The 19353-nt window shown below is 44.0% G+C and overlaps 1 protein-coding gene across 2 annotated transcripts in view; it reads left to right on the top strand.

The window, feature by feature from the left end:
* The window catches only part of LOC106570942 (AT-rich interactive domain-containing protein 3A), a 215998-nt gene that overhangs the window by 140926 nt on the left and 55719 nt on the right, over nt 1-19353 (top strand). For both annotated transcript variants that reach the window (XM_045695443.2, XM_045695444.2), the window contains one exon: nt 11017-11089. In XM_045695443.2, the coding sequence (XP_045551399.1) occupies nt 11017-11089 (73 nt within the window). The remainder of the gene's footprint in view (nt 1-11016; nt 11090-19353) is intronic.

Raw genomic sequence — 19353 nt, 5'->3', positions numbered from 1 at the left:
TATGGTAGTGTATTTTAGTGTGTACAGTACTTTGGTATGGTAGTGTAGTGTAGTGTAGTGTAGTGTACATAGTACTATGATATAGTAGTGTGGTGTGTACAGTACTATGGTAGTGTAGTGTAGTGTAGTGTAGTGTAGTGTAGTGTAGTGTATATAGTACTATGGTATAGTAGTGTAGTGTATATAGTACTATGGTATAGTAGTGTGGTGTGTACAGTACTATGGTATGGTAGTGTAGTGTAGTGTAGTGTAGTGTAGTGTAGTGTAGTGTAGTGTACTATGGTATAGTAGTGTAGTGTATATAGTACTATGGTATAGTAGTGTAGTGTGGTGTGTACAGTACTATTGTAGTATGGTGTAGTGTGTATAGTGCTATGGTATAGTAGTGTAGTGTGTATAGTACTATGGTATGGTAGTGTAGTGTGTATGGTACTATGGTATGGTAGTGTAGTGTAGTGTAGTGTAGTGTAGTGTAGTGTAGTGTAGTGTATATAGTACTATGGTATGGTAGTGTAGTGTGTATAGTACTATGGTATGGTAGTGTAGTGTAGTGTAGTGTATATAGTACTATGGTATGGTAGTGTAGTGTGTATAGTACTATGGTATGGTAGTGTAGTGTGTATAGTACTATGGTATAGTAGTGTGGTGTGTATAGTACTATGGTATAGTAGTGTAGTGTATATAGTACTATGGTATAGTAGTGTAGTGTGTATAGTACTATGGTATAGTAGTGTATATAGTACTATGGTATAGTAGTGTAGTGTGTATAGTACTATGGTATGGTAGTGTGGTGTGTATAGTACTATGGTATGGTAGTGTAGTGTAGTGTATATAGTACTATGGTATAGTAGTGTAGTGTGTATAGTACTATGGTATGGTAGTGTGGTGTGTATAGTGCTATGGTATAGTAGTGTAGTGTATATAGTACTATGGTATAGTAGTGTAGTGTGTATAGTACTATGGTATGGTAGTGTGGTGTGTATAGTACTATGGTATGGTAGTGTGTTGTGTATAGTACTATGGTATAGTAGTGTAGTGTATATAGTACTATGGTATAGTAGTGTAGTGTGTATAGTACTATGGTATGGTAGTGTGGTGTGTATAGTACTATGGTATGGTAGTGTGGTGTGTATAGTACTATGGTATGGTAGTGTGGTGTGTATAGTACTATGGTATGGTAGTGTGGTGTATATAGTACTATGGTATGGTAGTGTGTTGTGTATAGTACTATGGTATAGTAGTGTAGTGTATATAGTACTATGGTATAGTAGTGTAGTGTGTATAGTACTATGGTATGGTAGTGTGGTGTGTATAGTACTATGGTATGGTAGTGTGGTGTGTATAGTACTATGGTATGGTTATATTCAGTGTCTTCAGACCCCTTGAATTCTTCCAATTTTTTTTTATTAAGTTACAGCCTTTTTCAAACATTGAATAAAGTGTTTTTTTCCCTCATCAATCTACACAATGACAAAGCAAAAACGTTTTTTCATACATTTCTGCCAATTTCAAAAAATATCACATTTACATAAGTATACTGACCCTTTACGCAGTAATTTGCTGAAGCACCTTTGGCAGCGATTACAGCCTCTAGTCTTCTTGGGTATGATGCTACAAGCTTGGCACACCTGTATTTGGGGAGTTTCTCCCATTCTTCTCTGCAGATCCTCTCAAGCTCTGTCAGGTTGGATTGGGAGTGTTGCTGCACAGCTATTTTTAGGTCTCTCCAGAGATTTTCGATCGGGTTCAAGTCCGGGCTCTGGCTGGACCACTCAAGGACATTTAGAGACTTGTACCGAAACCACTCCTGCGTTGTCTTGGTTGTGTGATTAGGGTCGTTGTCCTATTGGAAGGTGAACTTTTGCCCCAGTCTGAGGTCCTGAGTGCTCTGGATCAGGTTTTCATCAAGGATCTCTCTGTACGTTCATCTTTGCCTCGTTCCAGACTAGTCTCCCAGTCCCTGCCACTGAAAAACATCCCTACAGCATAATGCTGCCACCACCATGCTTCACCGTAGGGATGGTGCCAGGTTTCCTCCAGACGTGACGCTTGGCATTCAGGCCAAAGAGTTGATCTTGGTTTCATCAGACCAGAGAATCTTGTTTTTCATGGTCTGAGAGTCTTTAGGTGCCTTTTGGAAAACTCCAAGCGGGCTGTCATTTGCCTTTTACTGAGGAGTGGCTTCCGTCTTGCCTCTCTACCATAAAGGCCTGATTGGTGGAGCGCTGCAGAGATGGTTGTCCTTCTGGAAGGTTCTCCTATCTCCACATAGGAACTCTGGAGCTCTGTCAGAGTGACCATCGGGTTCTTGGTCACCTCCCTGACCAAGGCCCTTCTCCCCCGCTTGCTCAGTTTGGCCAGACGGCCAGCTCTAGGAAGAGTCTTCGTGGTTCCAAACTTTTTCCATTTAAGAATGATGGAGGTCACTGTGTTCTTGGGGACCTTCAATGCTGCAGAAAAGTTTTGGTACCCTTCCCCAGATCTGTGCTTCAACACAATCCTGTCTCGGAGCTCTACAGACAATTCCTTCAACCTCATGGCTTGGTTTTTGCTCTGACATGCACTGTCAACTGTGGGACCTTATATAGACAGGTGTGTGTCTTTCCAAATCATGTCAAATCAATTGAATTTACCACAGGTGGACTCCAATCAAGTTGTAGAAACATCTCAAGGATGATCAATGGAGACAGGAAGCGCCTGAGCTCAATTTCGAATCTCATAGCAAAGGGTCTGAAAACTTATGTAAATAAGGTATTTCTGAGTCAGTCTTTTTAATACATTTGCAAACAATTCTAAAAACCTGTTTTCACTTTGTTATTATGGGGTATTTGTCACGGCTGTCGTCGTCGTCAGACGTTATAGCGAAATCATCGTCGGAAAAGGAGGACCAATATACAGCAGGATTGAGATTGTTCATCTTGAACATTTAATAAACTCAAAATGAACATACAAAATAACAAAACGAACTCACGATTTACAGACAGTCTTCTCAGGCTCACATACGCTGGACAAGAAACAATCTCCCACAAATGATAAACACAAATACGCCCTAATATATGGGACTCTTAATCAAAGGCAAATAGACCACACCTGCCTTCAATTGAGAGTCCCCACCCCAATTAACTAAACATAGAACCAGACTACCTAGACTAAACATAGAATTACATGAATCTCAAACAGTGCCCAAAAACCCTGGAATACTTAAATCAAATGCCCTTACTACAAAAACACCACCCCGAACCACATAAACCAAATACCCTCTGCCACGTCCTGACCAAACTACAATGACAATTAACCCTTATACTGGCCAGGACGTGACAGTACCCCCCCCCCCCCCCCCCCCAAAGGTGCTAACCCCGGAAGCACCTCAAGAAAAACAAAAACCCCAAACAACAACAAAAAATCCCTCTAAACTAAAGGGAGGGAAGGGAGGGTGGCTGCCGTCACCGACGGCACTAGTGCTACACCCCCCCTCCCCAACCCACCTATGCAGGTGGTGGTTCAGGCTCCGGCCTATTGTCCTCCAGAGTGCCGACCCCGATCAGCCTCGGACCGTAGGCAGACTCCCCTTGCTCTAGATCATGGGCAGACCTCCTCCTCTCCATCCTGTATGCAGACTCATTAATTGAACAGTTAATCCCTTTAAGTTCTGGATTGTCAGGCTTACTCAGTTCAGGGTTGCTGCTCGACTCCCTTGGTTATTCGTAATCGGCAGACTCGGGGCCAATGGGCCACTCTGGCTGATCCTGGCCGATGGGCCACTCTGGCAGCTCCGGGCAGTCGGGCCACTCTGGCAGCTCCGGGCAGTCTGGCCACTCTGGCAGCTCCGGGCAGTCTGGCCACTCTGGCAGCTCCGGGCAGTCTGGCCACTCTGGCAGCTCCGGGCAGTCTGGCCACTCTGGCAGCTCCGAGCAGTCTGGCCACTCTGGCAGCTCCGGGCAGTCTGGCCACCCTGGCAGCTCCGGGCAGTCTGGCCACTCTGGCAGCTCCGGGCAGTCTGGCCACTCTGGCAGCTCCGGGCAGTCTGGCCACTCTGGCATCTCCGGGCAGTCTGGCCACTCTGGCATCTCCGGGCAGTCTGGCCACTCTGGCATCTCCGGGCAGTCTGGCCACTCTTGACTGACGGGCAGCTCTGGCGACTCTTGACTGACGGGCAGCTCTGGCGACTCTTGACTGACGGGCAGCTCTAGCGACTCTTGACTGACGGGCAGCTCTGGCGACTCTTGACTGACGGGCAGCTCTGGCGACTCTTGACTGACGGGCAGCTCTGGCGACTCTTGACTGACGGGCAGCTCTGGCGACTCTTGACTGAGCCGGCGCACTGACAGCCTGGTGCGTGGTGCTGGTACTGGGCGTGCCAGACTGGGAACACGCACCTCCAGGCTAGTGCGGGGAGCGGGAACAGGACGAGTCGGACTGGACGGACACACTTACGGGTCCGCACGAGAGACAGGAACTGGAAACACCGGGCTATGGAGGCGCACAGGCAGTCTTGATCTTACCTCCTGCACAACCCGTCCTGGCTGGATGGAACTAGTAGCCCTGTACGAGCGGGGTGCTCGTACAGGGCGGACTGGGCTGTGCAGGGGCCTGATGGTTGCCGTGCGTAGAGTGGGAGTTGGGTAGCCTGGTCCTAGGAGGCGTACCGGCGACCAGATGCGCTGCGCAGGCATCCTCCTACCAGGCTGGATGCTCACTCTAGCACGGCACCTGCGAGGGGCTGGAATAACTCGCACCGGACTGTGCGTGCGTATGGTTGAGATAGTGCGCACCTCAGCGAAACATGGCGCCCTCCACCTCATACGCTCCTCCATATAACCACGGGTAGCTGGCTTCTGGCTCTTCCTTGGCCTAGCCAAACTACCCGTGTGCCCCCCCCAAAAAAAATTCTTGGGGGTGCCTCTCGTGCTTCAACGCCAGTCGTGTTCCTCGGTAACGTTCCCGGTCCTTACCCCATTTTCTCCATGGGCCCTCTCCAGCCATAATCTGTTCCCATGTCCATCTTTTTCGTTGGTCCAACTCAATTTCCCACTGCTCCTTACAATCCACCTGTTGCTCCTTCCTCTGCTGCTTGGTCCTGTGTTGGTGGGAGATTCTGTCACGGCTTTCGTCGTCGTCAGACGATATAGCGAAATCATCGTCGGAAAAGGAGGACCAATATGCAGCAGGATTGACAATGCTCATCTTGAAGTTTATTAACTCAGAAGTGAACACAAAATAATAAACAACGTACTTACGATCTACTAGACAGTCCTGTTAGGCTCACACACGCTAAACAAGAAACAATCTCCCACAAATGATAAACACAAATACGCCCTAATATATGGGACTCTCAATCAAAGTCAAATAGACCACACCTGCCTTCAATTGAGAGTCCCCACCCCAATTAACTAAACATAGAACCAGATTACCTAGACTAAACATAGAATTACATGAATCTCAAACAGTGCCCAAAAACCCCGGAATACTTAAATCAAATGCCCTTACTACAAAAACACCACCCCGAACCACATAAACCAAATACCCTCTGCCACGTCCTGACCAAACTACAATGACAATTAACCCTTATACTGGCCAGGACGTGACAGTATTGTGTGTAGAGTGCTGAGTATTTGTATTTATTTAATCAATTTTATAATAAGGCTGTAACGTAACAAATTGTGGAAAAAGTAAAGGGGTCTGAAAACTTTCTGAATGCACTGAGCAGAGAGTTACTTGAGCAGTTACTCTTCTATCAGCTTCTCAGACTTATTGTCTGTCTGTCTGTCTGTCTGTCTGTCTGTCTGTCTGTCTGTCTGTCTGTCTGTCTGTCTGTCTGTCTGTCTGTCTGTCTGTCTGTCTGTCTGTCTGTCTGTCTGTCTGTCTGTCTGTCTGTCTGTGTGTGTGTGTGGCGCATCACTTCCTGCAATAAGCCATTTGTCTCTGCACTCTCCTTACCAGGTACAATAGAAAACAACAGAGCTTCCTTACAATGTAATGGAACTTAATTATTACCATTTTAGGGGCAATTTAGAGAGAACTGAGAAAACTATTTCTTACTGGTTGCGATCTACGACATCCAAAGGTCTGTGAGCAGTCATCTCGTTCTGGTTTACAGCTAATGGAATCATGAATGTATAGTGTACAGCTACCCAAGTTTACATCAAATCACCTTTACACATGGTTTAACATCTAATCACCTTTACCCCTGGTTTAACATCTAATAACCTTTACCCCTGGTTTAACATCTAATCACCTTTACCCCTGGTTTACCATCTAATCACCTTTACCTTTACCCCTGGTTTAACATCTAATCACCTTTACCTTTACCCCTGGTTTAACATCCTAATCACCTTTACCCGTGGTTTAACGTCCTAATCACCTTTACCTTTACCCCTGGTTTAACATCCTAATCACCTTTACCCCTGGTTTAACATCTAATCACCTTTACCCCTGGTTTAACATCTAATCACCTTTACCCCTGGTTTAACATCTAATCACCTTTACCCCTGGTTTAACATCTAATCACCTTTACCCCTGGTTTAACATCCTAATCACCTTTACCCCTGGTTTAACATCCTAATCACCTTTACCCCTGGTTTAACATCCTAATCACCTTTACCCCTGGTTTAACATCTAATCACCTTTACCTTTACCCCTGGTTTAACATCTAATCACCTTTACCCCTGGTTTAACATCTAATCAGTTTTACCCCTGGTTTAACATCCTAATCACCTTTACCCCTGGTTTAACATCTAATCACCTTTACCCCTGGTTTAACATCTAATCACCTTTACCCCTGGTTTTACATTTTCTCTCTCTCTCTCTCTCTCTCTCTCTCTCTCTCTCTCTCTCTCTCTCTCTCTCTCAATTCTTTAATATTCGTGACAGCTCATCCACTCCTAAATGTTCAGTTATTATCTCTGGGGTCTCCTTCTGGCTGCCCCACTGATTCCAAAGGTCATATCTCTGTCTTCCTGTATTGATCTGATCTCCCGTGGCCCTCTCTCTGTTTCTCTCTCTGTATCTCACTCTGTATCTCTCTTTGTGTCTCTCTCTCTGAGTGTCTGTCTCTGTATCTCACTCTGTATCTCTCTTTGTGTCTCTCTCTCTGAGTGTCTGTCTCTGTATCTCTATCTGTATCTTTTTTCTCTGTATCTCTCTCTCTCTGTATCTCTCTCTCTCTGTATCTCTCTCTCTGTATCTCTCTCTCTGTATCTCTCTCTCTCTGTATCTCTCTGTCTCACTGCATCTCTCTCTCTCTGTATCTCTCTCTCTGTATCTCTCTCTCTGTATCTCTCTCTCTCTGTATCTCTCTGTCTCGCTGCATCTCTCTCTCTCTGTATCTCTCTCTCTGTATCTCTCTCTCTCTGTATCTCTCGCTCTGTATCTCTCTCTCTCTGTATCTCTCTCTCTCTCTGTATCTCTCTCTGTATCTCTCTCTGTATCTCTCTCTGTCTCTGTATCTCTCTCTGTCTCTGTATCTCTCTCTGTCTCTGTATCTCTCTATGTCTCTGTATCTCTCTATGTCTCTGTATCTCTCTCTCTCTCTCTCTCTTCTCTCTCTTCTCTCTCTTCTCTCTCTTCTCTCTCCTCTCTCAGTCAATTCAATTCAAGGGGCTTTATTGGCATTGGAAACATATGTTAACATTGCGAAAGCAAGTGAAGTAGATCATAAACAAAAATGAAATAAACAATTTTTTTTTTTTTTACAGTAAACATTACACTCACAAAAGTTCCAAAAGAATAAAGACATTTCAAATGTCATATTATTTGCAAATAGTTAGAGTACAAAAGGGAAAATAAATAAACATAAATATGGGTTGTATTTACAATGGTGTTTGTTCTTCACTGGTTGACCTTTTCTTGTGGCAACAGGTCACAAACCTTGCTGCTGTGATGTCACACTGTGGTATTTCACCCCAGTAGATATTGGGAGTTATAGAAAATTGGCGTTTGGTTTCAAATTCTTTGTGGGTAGCCTATGTCATTGAGATATTCTCCATATGTTAGTCATAATTTACTGTAAATAGATGTTTGTTGTTTCTACAGTACTTCAGTTTGTTTTGGTACGACGCTGACTTCAGTTTATCAGTCAAAATATACAACTACTCAAATCCACTATTTTTATAAAAAATATTTTTTTTAAAAGAGAGAAATTCACAGCTACAGGAGGGTATCTGTTCAGCTACAGGAGGGTATCTGTTCAGCTACAGGAGGGTCTCTGTTCAGCTACAGGAGGGTATCTGTTCAGCTACAGGAGGGTATCTGTTCAGGAAAACTGAATGGAGACAACCAAAGAGTTTAAAGGTATGACCATCTCCTGTATTCAGCCATTAAAGGTTGTTCTTCTGAGGCTGGGAGGCTGGGAGACAGGGAGGAGTGAGGCAGTGAGGCTGGGAGGCAGGGAGGCTGGGAGGCAGGGAGGCAGGGAGGCTGGGAGACAGGGAGACAGGGAGGCAGGGAGGCTGGGAGGCTGGGAGGCAGGGAGGCTGAGAGGCTGAGAGGCTGAGAGGCTGGGAGGCTGGGAGGCTGGGAGGCTGGGAGGCTGGGAGACAGGGAGGCTGGGAGGCTGGGAGGCTGGGAGGCAGGGAGGCTGGGAGGCAGGGCGGCTGGGAGGCAGGGTGGCTGGGAGGCAGGGAGGCTGGGAGGCAGGGAGGCTGGGAGGCAGGGAGGCTGGGAGACTGGGAGGCAGGAAGGCAGGGAGGCAGGGAGGCTGGGAGGCAGGGAGGCTCCCAGCCCAGGCAGACACTCTGTTTCCTGATACTGTTCCTTCACAGAGGAGACACGGCGTCTGTTAGTATCCAGACACTCTGTTTCCTGATACTGTTCCTTCACAGAGGAGACACGGCGTCTGTTAGTATCCAGACACTCTGTTTCCTGACACTGTTCCTTCACAGAGGAGACACGGCGTCTGTTAGTATCCAGACACTCTGTTTCCTGATACTGTTCCTTCACAGAGGAGACACGGCGTCTGTTAGTATCCAGACACTCTGTTTCCTGATATTGTTCCTTCACAGAGGAGACACGGCGTCTGTTAGTATCCAGACACTCTGTTTCCTGATATTGTTCCTTCACAGAGGAGACACGGCGTCTGTTAGTATCCAGACACTCTGTTTCCTGATATTGTTCCTTCACAGAGGAGGCACGGCATCTGTTAGTTTCCAGACACTCTGTTTCCTGATATTGTTCCTTCACAGAGGAGACACGGCGTCTGTTAGTATCCAGACACTCTGTTTCCTGATATTGTTCCTTCACAGAGGAGGCACGGCGTCTGTTAGTATCCAGACACTCTGTTTCCAGATCATAAGATGCTCTTATATAATGAATTTAGAACACTCAAGGTTACTCACAGATTGTCTTAAATCTGTAACAACATTTACAGATTCACATCTACTCTTATTCACACACAAAATAAACAATGTATGGTTTTTAAAGGTTTATGTGAACCAAATAATAGTAAAGAGGTTTTAAAATAGTATAGTGACGACAGTCTACATTGTTGTGTTTTGGTCTCCTTGTCTAATGTACCTTCCATTTGATGTTTTTGGTGTGAAAGTGTGAGATTCTGGAGGTACTCATTGATAGTAATTTAATCGTGGATGTTGTTTTCTAAAACACTTCACAGTTTGAAATGGCTTCAATACAGTAGAATAAAATTCAATACATTAGAATAAACTTCAATACAGTAGTATACACTTCAATACAGTAGACTAAACTTCAATACATTAGAATAAACTTCAATACAGTAGTATACACTTCCATACAGTAGTATACACTTCAATACAGTAGAATAAACTTCAATACAGTAGTATACACTTCAATACAGTAGAATAAACTTCAATACAGTAGTATACACTTCAATACAGTAGAATAAACTTCAATACAGTAGTATACACTTCAATACAGTCGAATAAACTTCAATACAGTAGAATAAACTTCAATACAGTATAATAAACGTCAATACAGTAGTATACACTACAATACAGTAGAATAAACTACAATACAGTAGTATACACTTCAATAAAGTAGAATAAACTTCAATACAGTAGGATACACTTCAGTACAGTAGAATAAACTTCAATACAGTAGAATAAACTTCAATACAGTAGAATAAACTTCAATACAGTAGTATACACTTCGATACAGTAGTATACACTTCAATACAGTAGTATAAGCTTCAATACAGTAGAATAAACTTCACTACAGTAGTATACACTTCAATACAGTAGAATAAACTTCAATACAGTAGTATACACTTCAATACCGTAGAATAAACTTCAATACAGTAGTATACACTTCAATACAGTAGCATAAACTTCAATAGAGTAGTATACACTTCAAAACAGTAGAATAAACTTCAATACAGTAGTATACACTTCAATACAGTAGTATACACCTCAATACAGTAGTATACATTTCAATACAGTAGAATAAACTTCAATACAGTAGTATACACTTCAATACAGTAGTATAAACTTCAGTACAGTAGAATAAACTTCAATACAGTAGTATACACTTCAATACAGTAGTATACACTTCAATACAGTAGAATAAACTTCAATACAGTAGTATACACTTCAATACAGTAGCATAAACTTTAATACAGCAGTATACACTTCAATACAGTAGAATACACTTCAATACAGTAGAATAAACTTCAATACAGTAGTATACACTTCAATATCGTATTATACACTTCAATACAGTAGTATAAACTTCAGTACAGTAGAATAAACTTCAATATAGTAGTATACACTTCAAAACAGTAGTATAAACTTCAGTACAGTAGAATAAACTTCAATACAGTAGTATACACTTCAAAACAGTAGTATACACTTCAATACAGTAGAATAAACTTCAATACAGTAGTATACACTTCAATACAGTAGTGTACACTTCAATACAGTAGAATAAACTAATGGAAGTAACATGAATGAATGTTTCACCGATCTTCTTTGTGTGATTGTTTTGTCTATGAAACGGTTGCCTTGAGGCCAGGTTTAATCAGATTGTCTCCCTCTTCTTGTCTTCCAGTTGTACGAGTTGGATAATGACGACAAGAGGAAAGAGTTTCTCGATGACCTCTTCAGTTTTATGCAGAAGAGAGGTGAGTTGTTATTAATATATAATAATAATAATAACAATAACAATAATAATAATAACAATAATAATAATAATAAGGTAACCATTTATTTCAATATTCCATATAGATGATCTCATAGGGTATGATTTTAACTAACCCTAACCTTTACCATTATCTTAACCAATTCTCTTAATCTAACCCTAACCCTTATCTTAACCCTTATCTTAACCATTTCTGTTAACCTAACGCTAACTGTAATATTAGCAAGCAGTTGCTATTCAACAGATGGTTTGTTGATCGTATGTCCATCTGTAGAGCCTCTACAGATGAACTATCTGGATTATCCAAATAAAGTGTCAATAATAATAATAATAATAATAATAATAATAATAATAATAATAATAATAAAGTATTTCTTGAGGAGAAGTGAATTCTGGTCTTCTATGAGCGGTTGTTAAAACTGTCATCCTAAAAAGAGGAGAGAGAGGGGGGAGAGAGAGAGGGGGGAGAGAGAGGGGGGAGGGAGGGGGGGGAGAGAGAGGGGGGAGAGAGAGAGGGGGGAGAGAGAGAGGGGGGAGAGAGGGGGGAGAAAGGGGGAGAGAGAGGGGGGAAAGAGAGGGGTGTTTGATACAACAGTGGCACGCTAACCAAGCCATCAATGCAACACCCCCCCCCCCCCCCCCCCTTCTACTGGCAGTTTGTTTCCTGGGGGCCACTGTTGAACAGAGCCCTAAGGCTTCCTGGGGGCCACTGTTGAACAGAGCCCTAAGGCTTCCTGGGGGCCACTGTTGAACAGAGCCCTAAGGCTTCCTGGGGACCACTGTTAAACAGAGCCCTAAGGCTTCCTGGGGGCCACTGTTGAACAGAGCCCTAAGGCTTCACGGGGGCCACTGTTGAACAGAGCCCTAAGGCTTCCTGGGGGCCACTGTTGAACAGAGCCCTAAGGCTTCCCGGGGGCCACTGTTGAACAGAGCCCTAAGGCTTCATGAGGGCTCAGGTCAAAAGTAGTCGACTATGTAGGGAATAGAGTACCATGTATGGGATGTAAACAAGATGTTTGTGAACAGGAGGGGAATAACTTACGGAGGGGACTGGATGGGAGGGGAGGGGAGGGGAGGGGAGGGGAGGGGAGGGGAGGGGAGGGGAGTGGAGTGGAGGGGATGGGAGGGGAGGGGAGGGAAGCAGAGCAGAGCTGAGGGGAGCTGAGGGGAAGGGAGGGGAGGGGAGCAGAGCTGAGGGGAGGGGAGCAGAGCTGAGGGAGGGGAGCTGAGCGGAGGGGAAGGGAGCTGAGGGGAGGGGAAGGGAGTGGAGGGGAGCAGAGTTGAGGGGAGCTGAGGGGAGGGGAGGGGAGCTGAGGGGAGGGGAGCAGAGCTGAGGGGAGCTGAGGGGAGGGGAGGGGAGCTGAGGGGAGGGGAGTGGAGGGGAGGGGAGGGGAGGGGAGCAGAGCTGAGGGGAGGGGAGCTGAGGGGAGGGGAGCTGAGGGGAGGGGAGGGGGGCAGAACGGAGGGGAGTGGAAATGGTTATGTCCCAAATGACACTCTATTCCCTGCATGGAGTAGTAGACTACTTTTGAACAGTCTGACCAGTCTGTCACAGCAAGAAAATGATCCTGCAGCAACAGGAAATGTGAATTTTTGTGTGGATTATAATTAATGGACATTTTTGTAGGGGTTGTTACATTATTAGTTAGGGAAAATCAAGCCTGAAATGTTAAAGTGGAAATTACACACTCTAGAATTATTTTTAAATCTTTCCTGTTGTGCAATAACAGGGCGATCAAAATGAGATGTACACCTGTATATAGGCTATATTGGGACGCAGCCTGGGAGATCAGCCTGGGAGATCAGCCTGGGCAATCAGCCTGGGAGATCAGCCTGGGCGATCAACCTGGGAGATCAGCCTTGGAGATCAGCCTGGGAGATCAGCCTGGGAGATCAGCCTGGGCCTTGTGTAAAATCAGGAACACAAGGATTGACACAGTAGCTAGTTTTCCATTCCAATTGGCGACAGATTTTCATGCGAATATTCAGCATAAATAAAACATGTTTTGTCTTCCAACCTGTGAAGTTCATCATAACTTCATCTGTAGTCTAATAAACTGCATGGTTTCCTGAGTCGTAGTGGGAGGACCACACAACAGATCTGTAGTCTAATAAACTGTATGGTTTCCAGAGTCGTAGTGGGAGGACCACACAACAGATCTGTAGTCTAATAAACTGTATGGTTTCCTGAGTTGTAGTGGGAGGACCACACAACAGATCTGTAGCCTAATAAACTGTATGGTTTCCTGAGTCGTAGTGGGAGGACCACACAACAGATCTGTAGCCTAATAAACTGTATGGTTTCCTGAGTCGTAGTGGGAGGACAACACAACAGATCTGTAGTCTAATAAACTGTATTGTTTCCTGAGTTATAGTGGGAGGACCACAAAACAGATCTGTAGCCTAATAAACTGTATGGTTTCCTGAGTCGTAGTGGAAGGACCACACAACAGATCTGTAGCCTAATAAACTGTATGGTTTCCTGAGTCGTAGTGGGAGGACCACACAACAGATCTGTAGCCTAATAAACTGTATGGTTTCCTGAGTCGTAGTGGGAGGACCACACAACAGATCTGTAGCCTAATAAACTGTATGGTTTCCTGAGTCGTAGTGGGAGGACCACACAACAGATCTGTAGCCTAATAAACTGTATGGTTTCCTGAGTCGTAGTGGGAGGACCACACAACAGATCTGTAGTCTAATAAACTGTATGGTTTCCTGAGTCGTAGTGGGAGGACCACACAACAGATCTGTAGTCTAATAAACTGTATGGTTTCCTGAGTCGTAGTGGGAGGACCACACAACAGATCTGTAGCCTAATAAACTGTATGGTTTCCTGAGTCGTAGTGGGAGGACCACACAACAGATCTGTAGTCTAATAAACTGTATGGTTTCCTGAGTCGTAGTGGGAGGACCACACAACAGATCTGTAGTCTAATAAACTGTATGGTTTCCTGAGTCGTAGTGGGAGGACCACACAACAGATCTGTAGCCTAATAAACTGTATGGTTTCCTGAGTCGTAGTGGGAGGACCACACAACAGATCTGTAGCCTAATAAACAGTATGGTTTCCTGAGTCGTAGTGGGAGGACCACACAACAGATCTGTAGTCTAATAAACTGTATGGTTTCCTGAGTCGTAGTGGGAGGACCACACAACAGATCTGTAGTCTAATAAACTGTATGGTTTCCTGAGTCGTAGTGGGAGGACCACACAACAGATCTGTAGTCTAATAAACTGTATGGTTTCCTGAGTCGTAGTGGGAGGACCACACAACAGATCTGTAGTCTAATAAACTGTATGGTTTCCTGAGTCGTAGTGGGAGGACCACACAACAGATCTGTAGTCTAATAAACTGTATGGTTTCCTGAGTCGTAGTGGGAGGACCACACAACAGATCTGTAGTCTAATAAACTGTATGGTTTCCTGAGTCGTAGTGGGAGGACCACACAACAGATCTGTAGCCTAATAAACTGTATGGTTTCCTGAGTCGTAGTGGGAGGACCACACAACAGATCTGTAGCCTAATAAACTGTATGGTTTCCTGAGTCGTAGTGGGAGGACCACACAACGTCATTGCGTGACTCCAAGTTTACTTTCGATATGACGGTTATTAGATCAATATTTGTGGATAAAAGTGTTTCCACCGCCATTTCTCGCATAATTTATTAAACTGACATAAAAAGATCCCACGTTGTCTAGCGTATTTAGTTTTGTCAACATTTGTGAAATGTTTTATCCGGCGTGTACTTTACTCACATAAAAAAAGGATGAATGGAAACCTGGTTAGTGACAGCACTATAATGTTGAGAACAGGACTGTTTTTATTTAATTTTTAATTTTGGGTTAATCTTTCTTTAAGATGTTATGCGGGCTAAAGTTTAGTGAAAGTTGTTTCTATAAGATTAGTTTTTGTCTTTAATTATTATTATTTATGTTCTTGTAAGTCATGGATTTGTTAGAATAAAGTGGAAGAAAGAAACATATTATATAAGATAGGGTTATGGTGTAACCTGGTCTTCATGGGATATCATTTACATGTTTAGTCATTTAGCAGACACTCTTAACCAGAGCGACTTACAGTAGTGAACGCATACATTTCATACATTTTTTTCCCATACTGGTCCCCCGTGGGAATCAAACCCACAACCCTGGTGTTGCAAACACCATGCTCTACCAACTGAGCCACAAGGGACCTATAACTGTGGCTTCTAAGATGATGCAACTGTTGTCCATTTTAATTAAAGGAACAATACCCTTCAGTGATTGGTTTTCCTGTTCGACTCTTCACTAAAGCAAAAGGCCACATCAACTATGTAACAGCAGGGATCCAGATCGATGATCTCTACTCTCAGTCTGGAAATCAATCACAACTTTCTGACAAACATGGTAAGAAATGTGAAAGAAATTAGTACATTAGACATGTTTAGTTCAAACTGCCCGCGTGCATTCAGCCTCTGACATATGATTGTTTAATAAGGTGCTAGCGTCCAAAATGGCACCCTATTCCCTATATAGTGCACTACTATAGACCAGAGCCCTATTCCCTATATAGTGCTACTACTATAGACCAGAGCCCTATTCCCTATATAGTGCACTACTTTAGACCAGAGCCCTATTCCCTATATAGTGGTACTACTATAGACCAGAGCCCTATTCCCTATATAGTGCCACTACTTCTGAACAGAGCCCTATTCCCTATATAGTGTACTACTATAGACCAGAGCCCTATTCCCTATATAGTGGTACTACTATAGACCAGAGCCCTATTCCCTATATAGTGGCACTACTTTAGACCAGAGCCCTATTCCCTATATAGTGGTACTACTATAGACCAGGGCCCTATTCCCTATATAGTGCACTACTATAGACCAGAGCCCTATTCCCTATATAGTGTACTACTATAGACCAGAGCCCTATTCCCTATATAGTGGTACTACTACAGACCAGAGCCCTATTCCCTATATAGTGGTACTACTATAGACCAAAGCCCTATTCCCTATATAGTACACTACTATAGACCAGAGCCCTATTCCCTATATAGTGGTACTACTATAGACCAGAGCCCTATTCCCTATATAGTGCACTACCATAGACCAGAGCCCTATTCCCTATATAGTGACTACTATAGACCAGAGCCCTATTCCCTATATAGTGCACTACTATAGACCAGAGCCCTATTCCCTATATAGTACACTACTATACACCAGAGCCCTATTCCCTATATAGTGTACTACTATAGACCAGAGCCCTATTCCCTATATAGTGACTACTATAGGCCAAAGCCATATTCCCTATATAGTGGTACTACTATAGACCAGAGCCCTATTCCCTATATAGTACACTACTATAGACCAGAGCCCTATTCCCTATATAGTGGTACTACTATAGACCAGAGCCCTATTCCCTATATAGTGACTACTATAGACCAGAGCCATATTCCCTATATAGTGACTACTATAGACCAGAGCCCTATTCCCTATATAGTGGTACTACTATAGACCAAAGCCATATTCCCTATATAGGGTACTACTATAGACCAGAGCCCTATTCCCTATATAGTGGTACTACTATAGACCAGAGCCCTATTCCCTATATAGTGGTACTACTACAGACCAGAGCCCTATTCCCTATATAGTGGTACTACTATAGACCAGAGCCTTAACCAGAGATACTTCCAGTCCTTCAGTCAGAGGATTTGGTGGATGGGCAGGTTTATTCACCTCTTTAATCCATTAATGGAAGTGTTAGACACTTTAAGGTGAGGGTTGAGGTTAGGTGATAGGTGATAGGTTGAGCCTAGGATCATTCTGGTGAAAAGAAATAGGAACGGCTCTGCAATAGATAGCTGCCGTTTTTACGGCCACCCGACCTGTTCAGCTATTTTGTTATTTTTATTTTTATTTTTTGTAGTTGCACTGATTGTACATTTTTGTTGTTGTACATAATGTTTCTGCTGTCGTTTCCTATGATTGAAAAGAGCTTCCGGACATCAGAACAGCATTGGTAACCTGGTTTTGGATGATGATTTCTACTTCAACGAGTCAGCGGTGCAGGATATACTGCTCGCCTTGGGCCAGGCCCTAATCCCAGAGATTAGACCGGGCCCTAATCCCAGAGATTAGACCGGGCCCTAATCCCAGAGATTAGACCGGGCCCTAATCCCAGAGATTAGACCGGGCCCTAATCTCAGAGATTAGGGCCACGTCGGCTATATAAATTGCCGACGTGCGGGTACTCTGACGAAACTACGTCTGGCGAGTAAATAAACCGTCTCTACCCTCCGTTCTATCGGCGAACATACAATCATCGGAGAACAAACTGGATGATCTCCGTTCGAGACTATAATCTCAATCCGATTGAGGAAAAGATTAACGGAGTAAAGTACAGAGAGATCCTTGATGAAAACCTGCTCCAGAGCACTCAGGACCTCAGACTGGGGCGAAGTTTCACCTTCCAACAGGACAACAACCCTAAGTGCACAGCCAAGACAACGCAAGAGTGGCTTCAGGACATGTCTCTAAATGTCCTTGAGTGGCCCAGCCAGAGCCCGGACTTGAACCCTATTGAAGATCTCTGGAGAGACCTGAAAATAGCTGTGCAGCGATGCTCCGCATCCAACATGACAGAGCTTGAGAGGATCTGCAGAGAAGAATGGGAGAAACTCCCCAAATACAGGTGTGCCAAGCTTGTAGCGTCATACCCAACAAGACTCGATGCTGTAATCGCTGCCAAAAATGCTTCAACAAGGTACTGAGTAAAGGGTCTGAATACTTATGTAAATGTGATATTTCATTATGATTTTTTAAAAATAAATACAATCCTGTTTTTGCTTTTTCATTATGGGGTATTGTGCATAGATTGATGAGGTGGGACAATTTAATCAATTTTAGAATAAGACAGTAACCTAACAAGATGTGTAAAAAAGTCAAGGGGTAGGAATACTTTCTGAAGGCACTGTAGATGTAGCCTGGTTTCTCATCGGCATCGGCAGGACAGAACGGCAGCATCGGTTATCAGTTTAAGGGGGGAGGTGTGTGTGTCTCTTTGTTAACAGCTGGTGTGTGATCTCTAATATTAAGGAAGTCTCGAGGTTCTGCTCGCCTGAGTTAGAATACCTCTCACGATAAACAGCGGACCGTACTATATTTTTTTTGTAGCTATCTATTTACCAACGCAAATCGATGCTGGCACTAAGACCACTCTCAACGTAAGTAAAAAAAGAAAATGTTCAACTCAGAGTCGGCGCTCCTAGTGGCCGGTGAGTTTAATGCAGGGAAACTGAAATCCGTTTTACCTCATTTCTACCAGCATGTCACCTGTGCAACTAGAAGCGACAAAACTCTAGATCCCCTTACAAAAGCTCTCCCTCGACCCCCTCATTTGGCAAATCTGACAATCAGACTGTTAAATAGCAAACACATGCCGGCCTCCACCCACTACCATGCCCTGAACTTAGCCACTTAATTTACCACCCGTTTACTCAATCCTGCACCGTAGAGGCTGCTGCATAAAATGTGGTGAGTAGTTGACTCAAAGAGAGAGAAAGACAATAGTTAAACAGTTTTGAACAAATTAATTTCTTCAAAAATGAAGGAGAAGCTAGAGAGAGAGCGAGAGAGAGAGAGAGATAACTATATTCCATATTTGTTTTCACTTTCACTTACTTAGCAGTGAATGCAGCTAGCTAGTTTAGCATACTCAAAACACCCGGCTCAAACAGAGAGGGATGCTATGTTACCTAGCTATCCAACACTAGAACTTTTCAATAGTGCCCTCAAAGCTCATCACTAAGCTAAGGACCCTGGTACTAAACAACTACCTTCTTCAACTGGTTCTTGGACTTCCTGACGGGCCGTCCCCAGGTGGTGAGGGTAGGCAGCAACACATCCGCCACTCTGATCCTCAACACGGGAGCCCCTCTAGGGTGTGTGCTTAGTCCCCTCCTGTACTCCCTGTTCACCCACGATTGCACGGCCAGGCACGACTCCAACACCATCGTTAAGTTTGCAGACGACACAACAGTGGTAGGCCTGATCACCGACAACGATGAGACAGCCTATAGGGAGGAGGTCAGACAACAACCTCTCCCTCAACGTGAGCAAGACAAAAGAGCTGATCGTGGACTATAGGAAAAGGGAGGACCGAGCATGCCCCCATTGTCATCAACGGGCTGTAGTGGAGTGGGTTGAGAGCTACAAGTTCCTTGGTGTCCACATCACCATCAAACTATCATGGTCCAAGCAC

Source organism: Salmo salar, chromosome 15, assembly GCF_965601325.2.
Source record: "Salmo salar chromosome 15, fSalSal1, whole genome shotgun sequence".
Lineage (NCBI taxonomy): Eukaryota > Metazoa > Chordata > Actinopteri > Salmoniformes > Salmonidae > Salmo > Salmo salar.
This window is presented reverse-complemented; position numbering and strand designations above follow the sequence as displayed.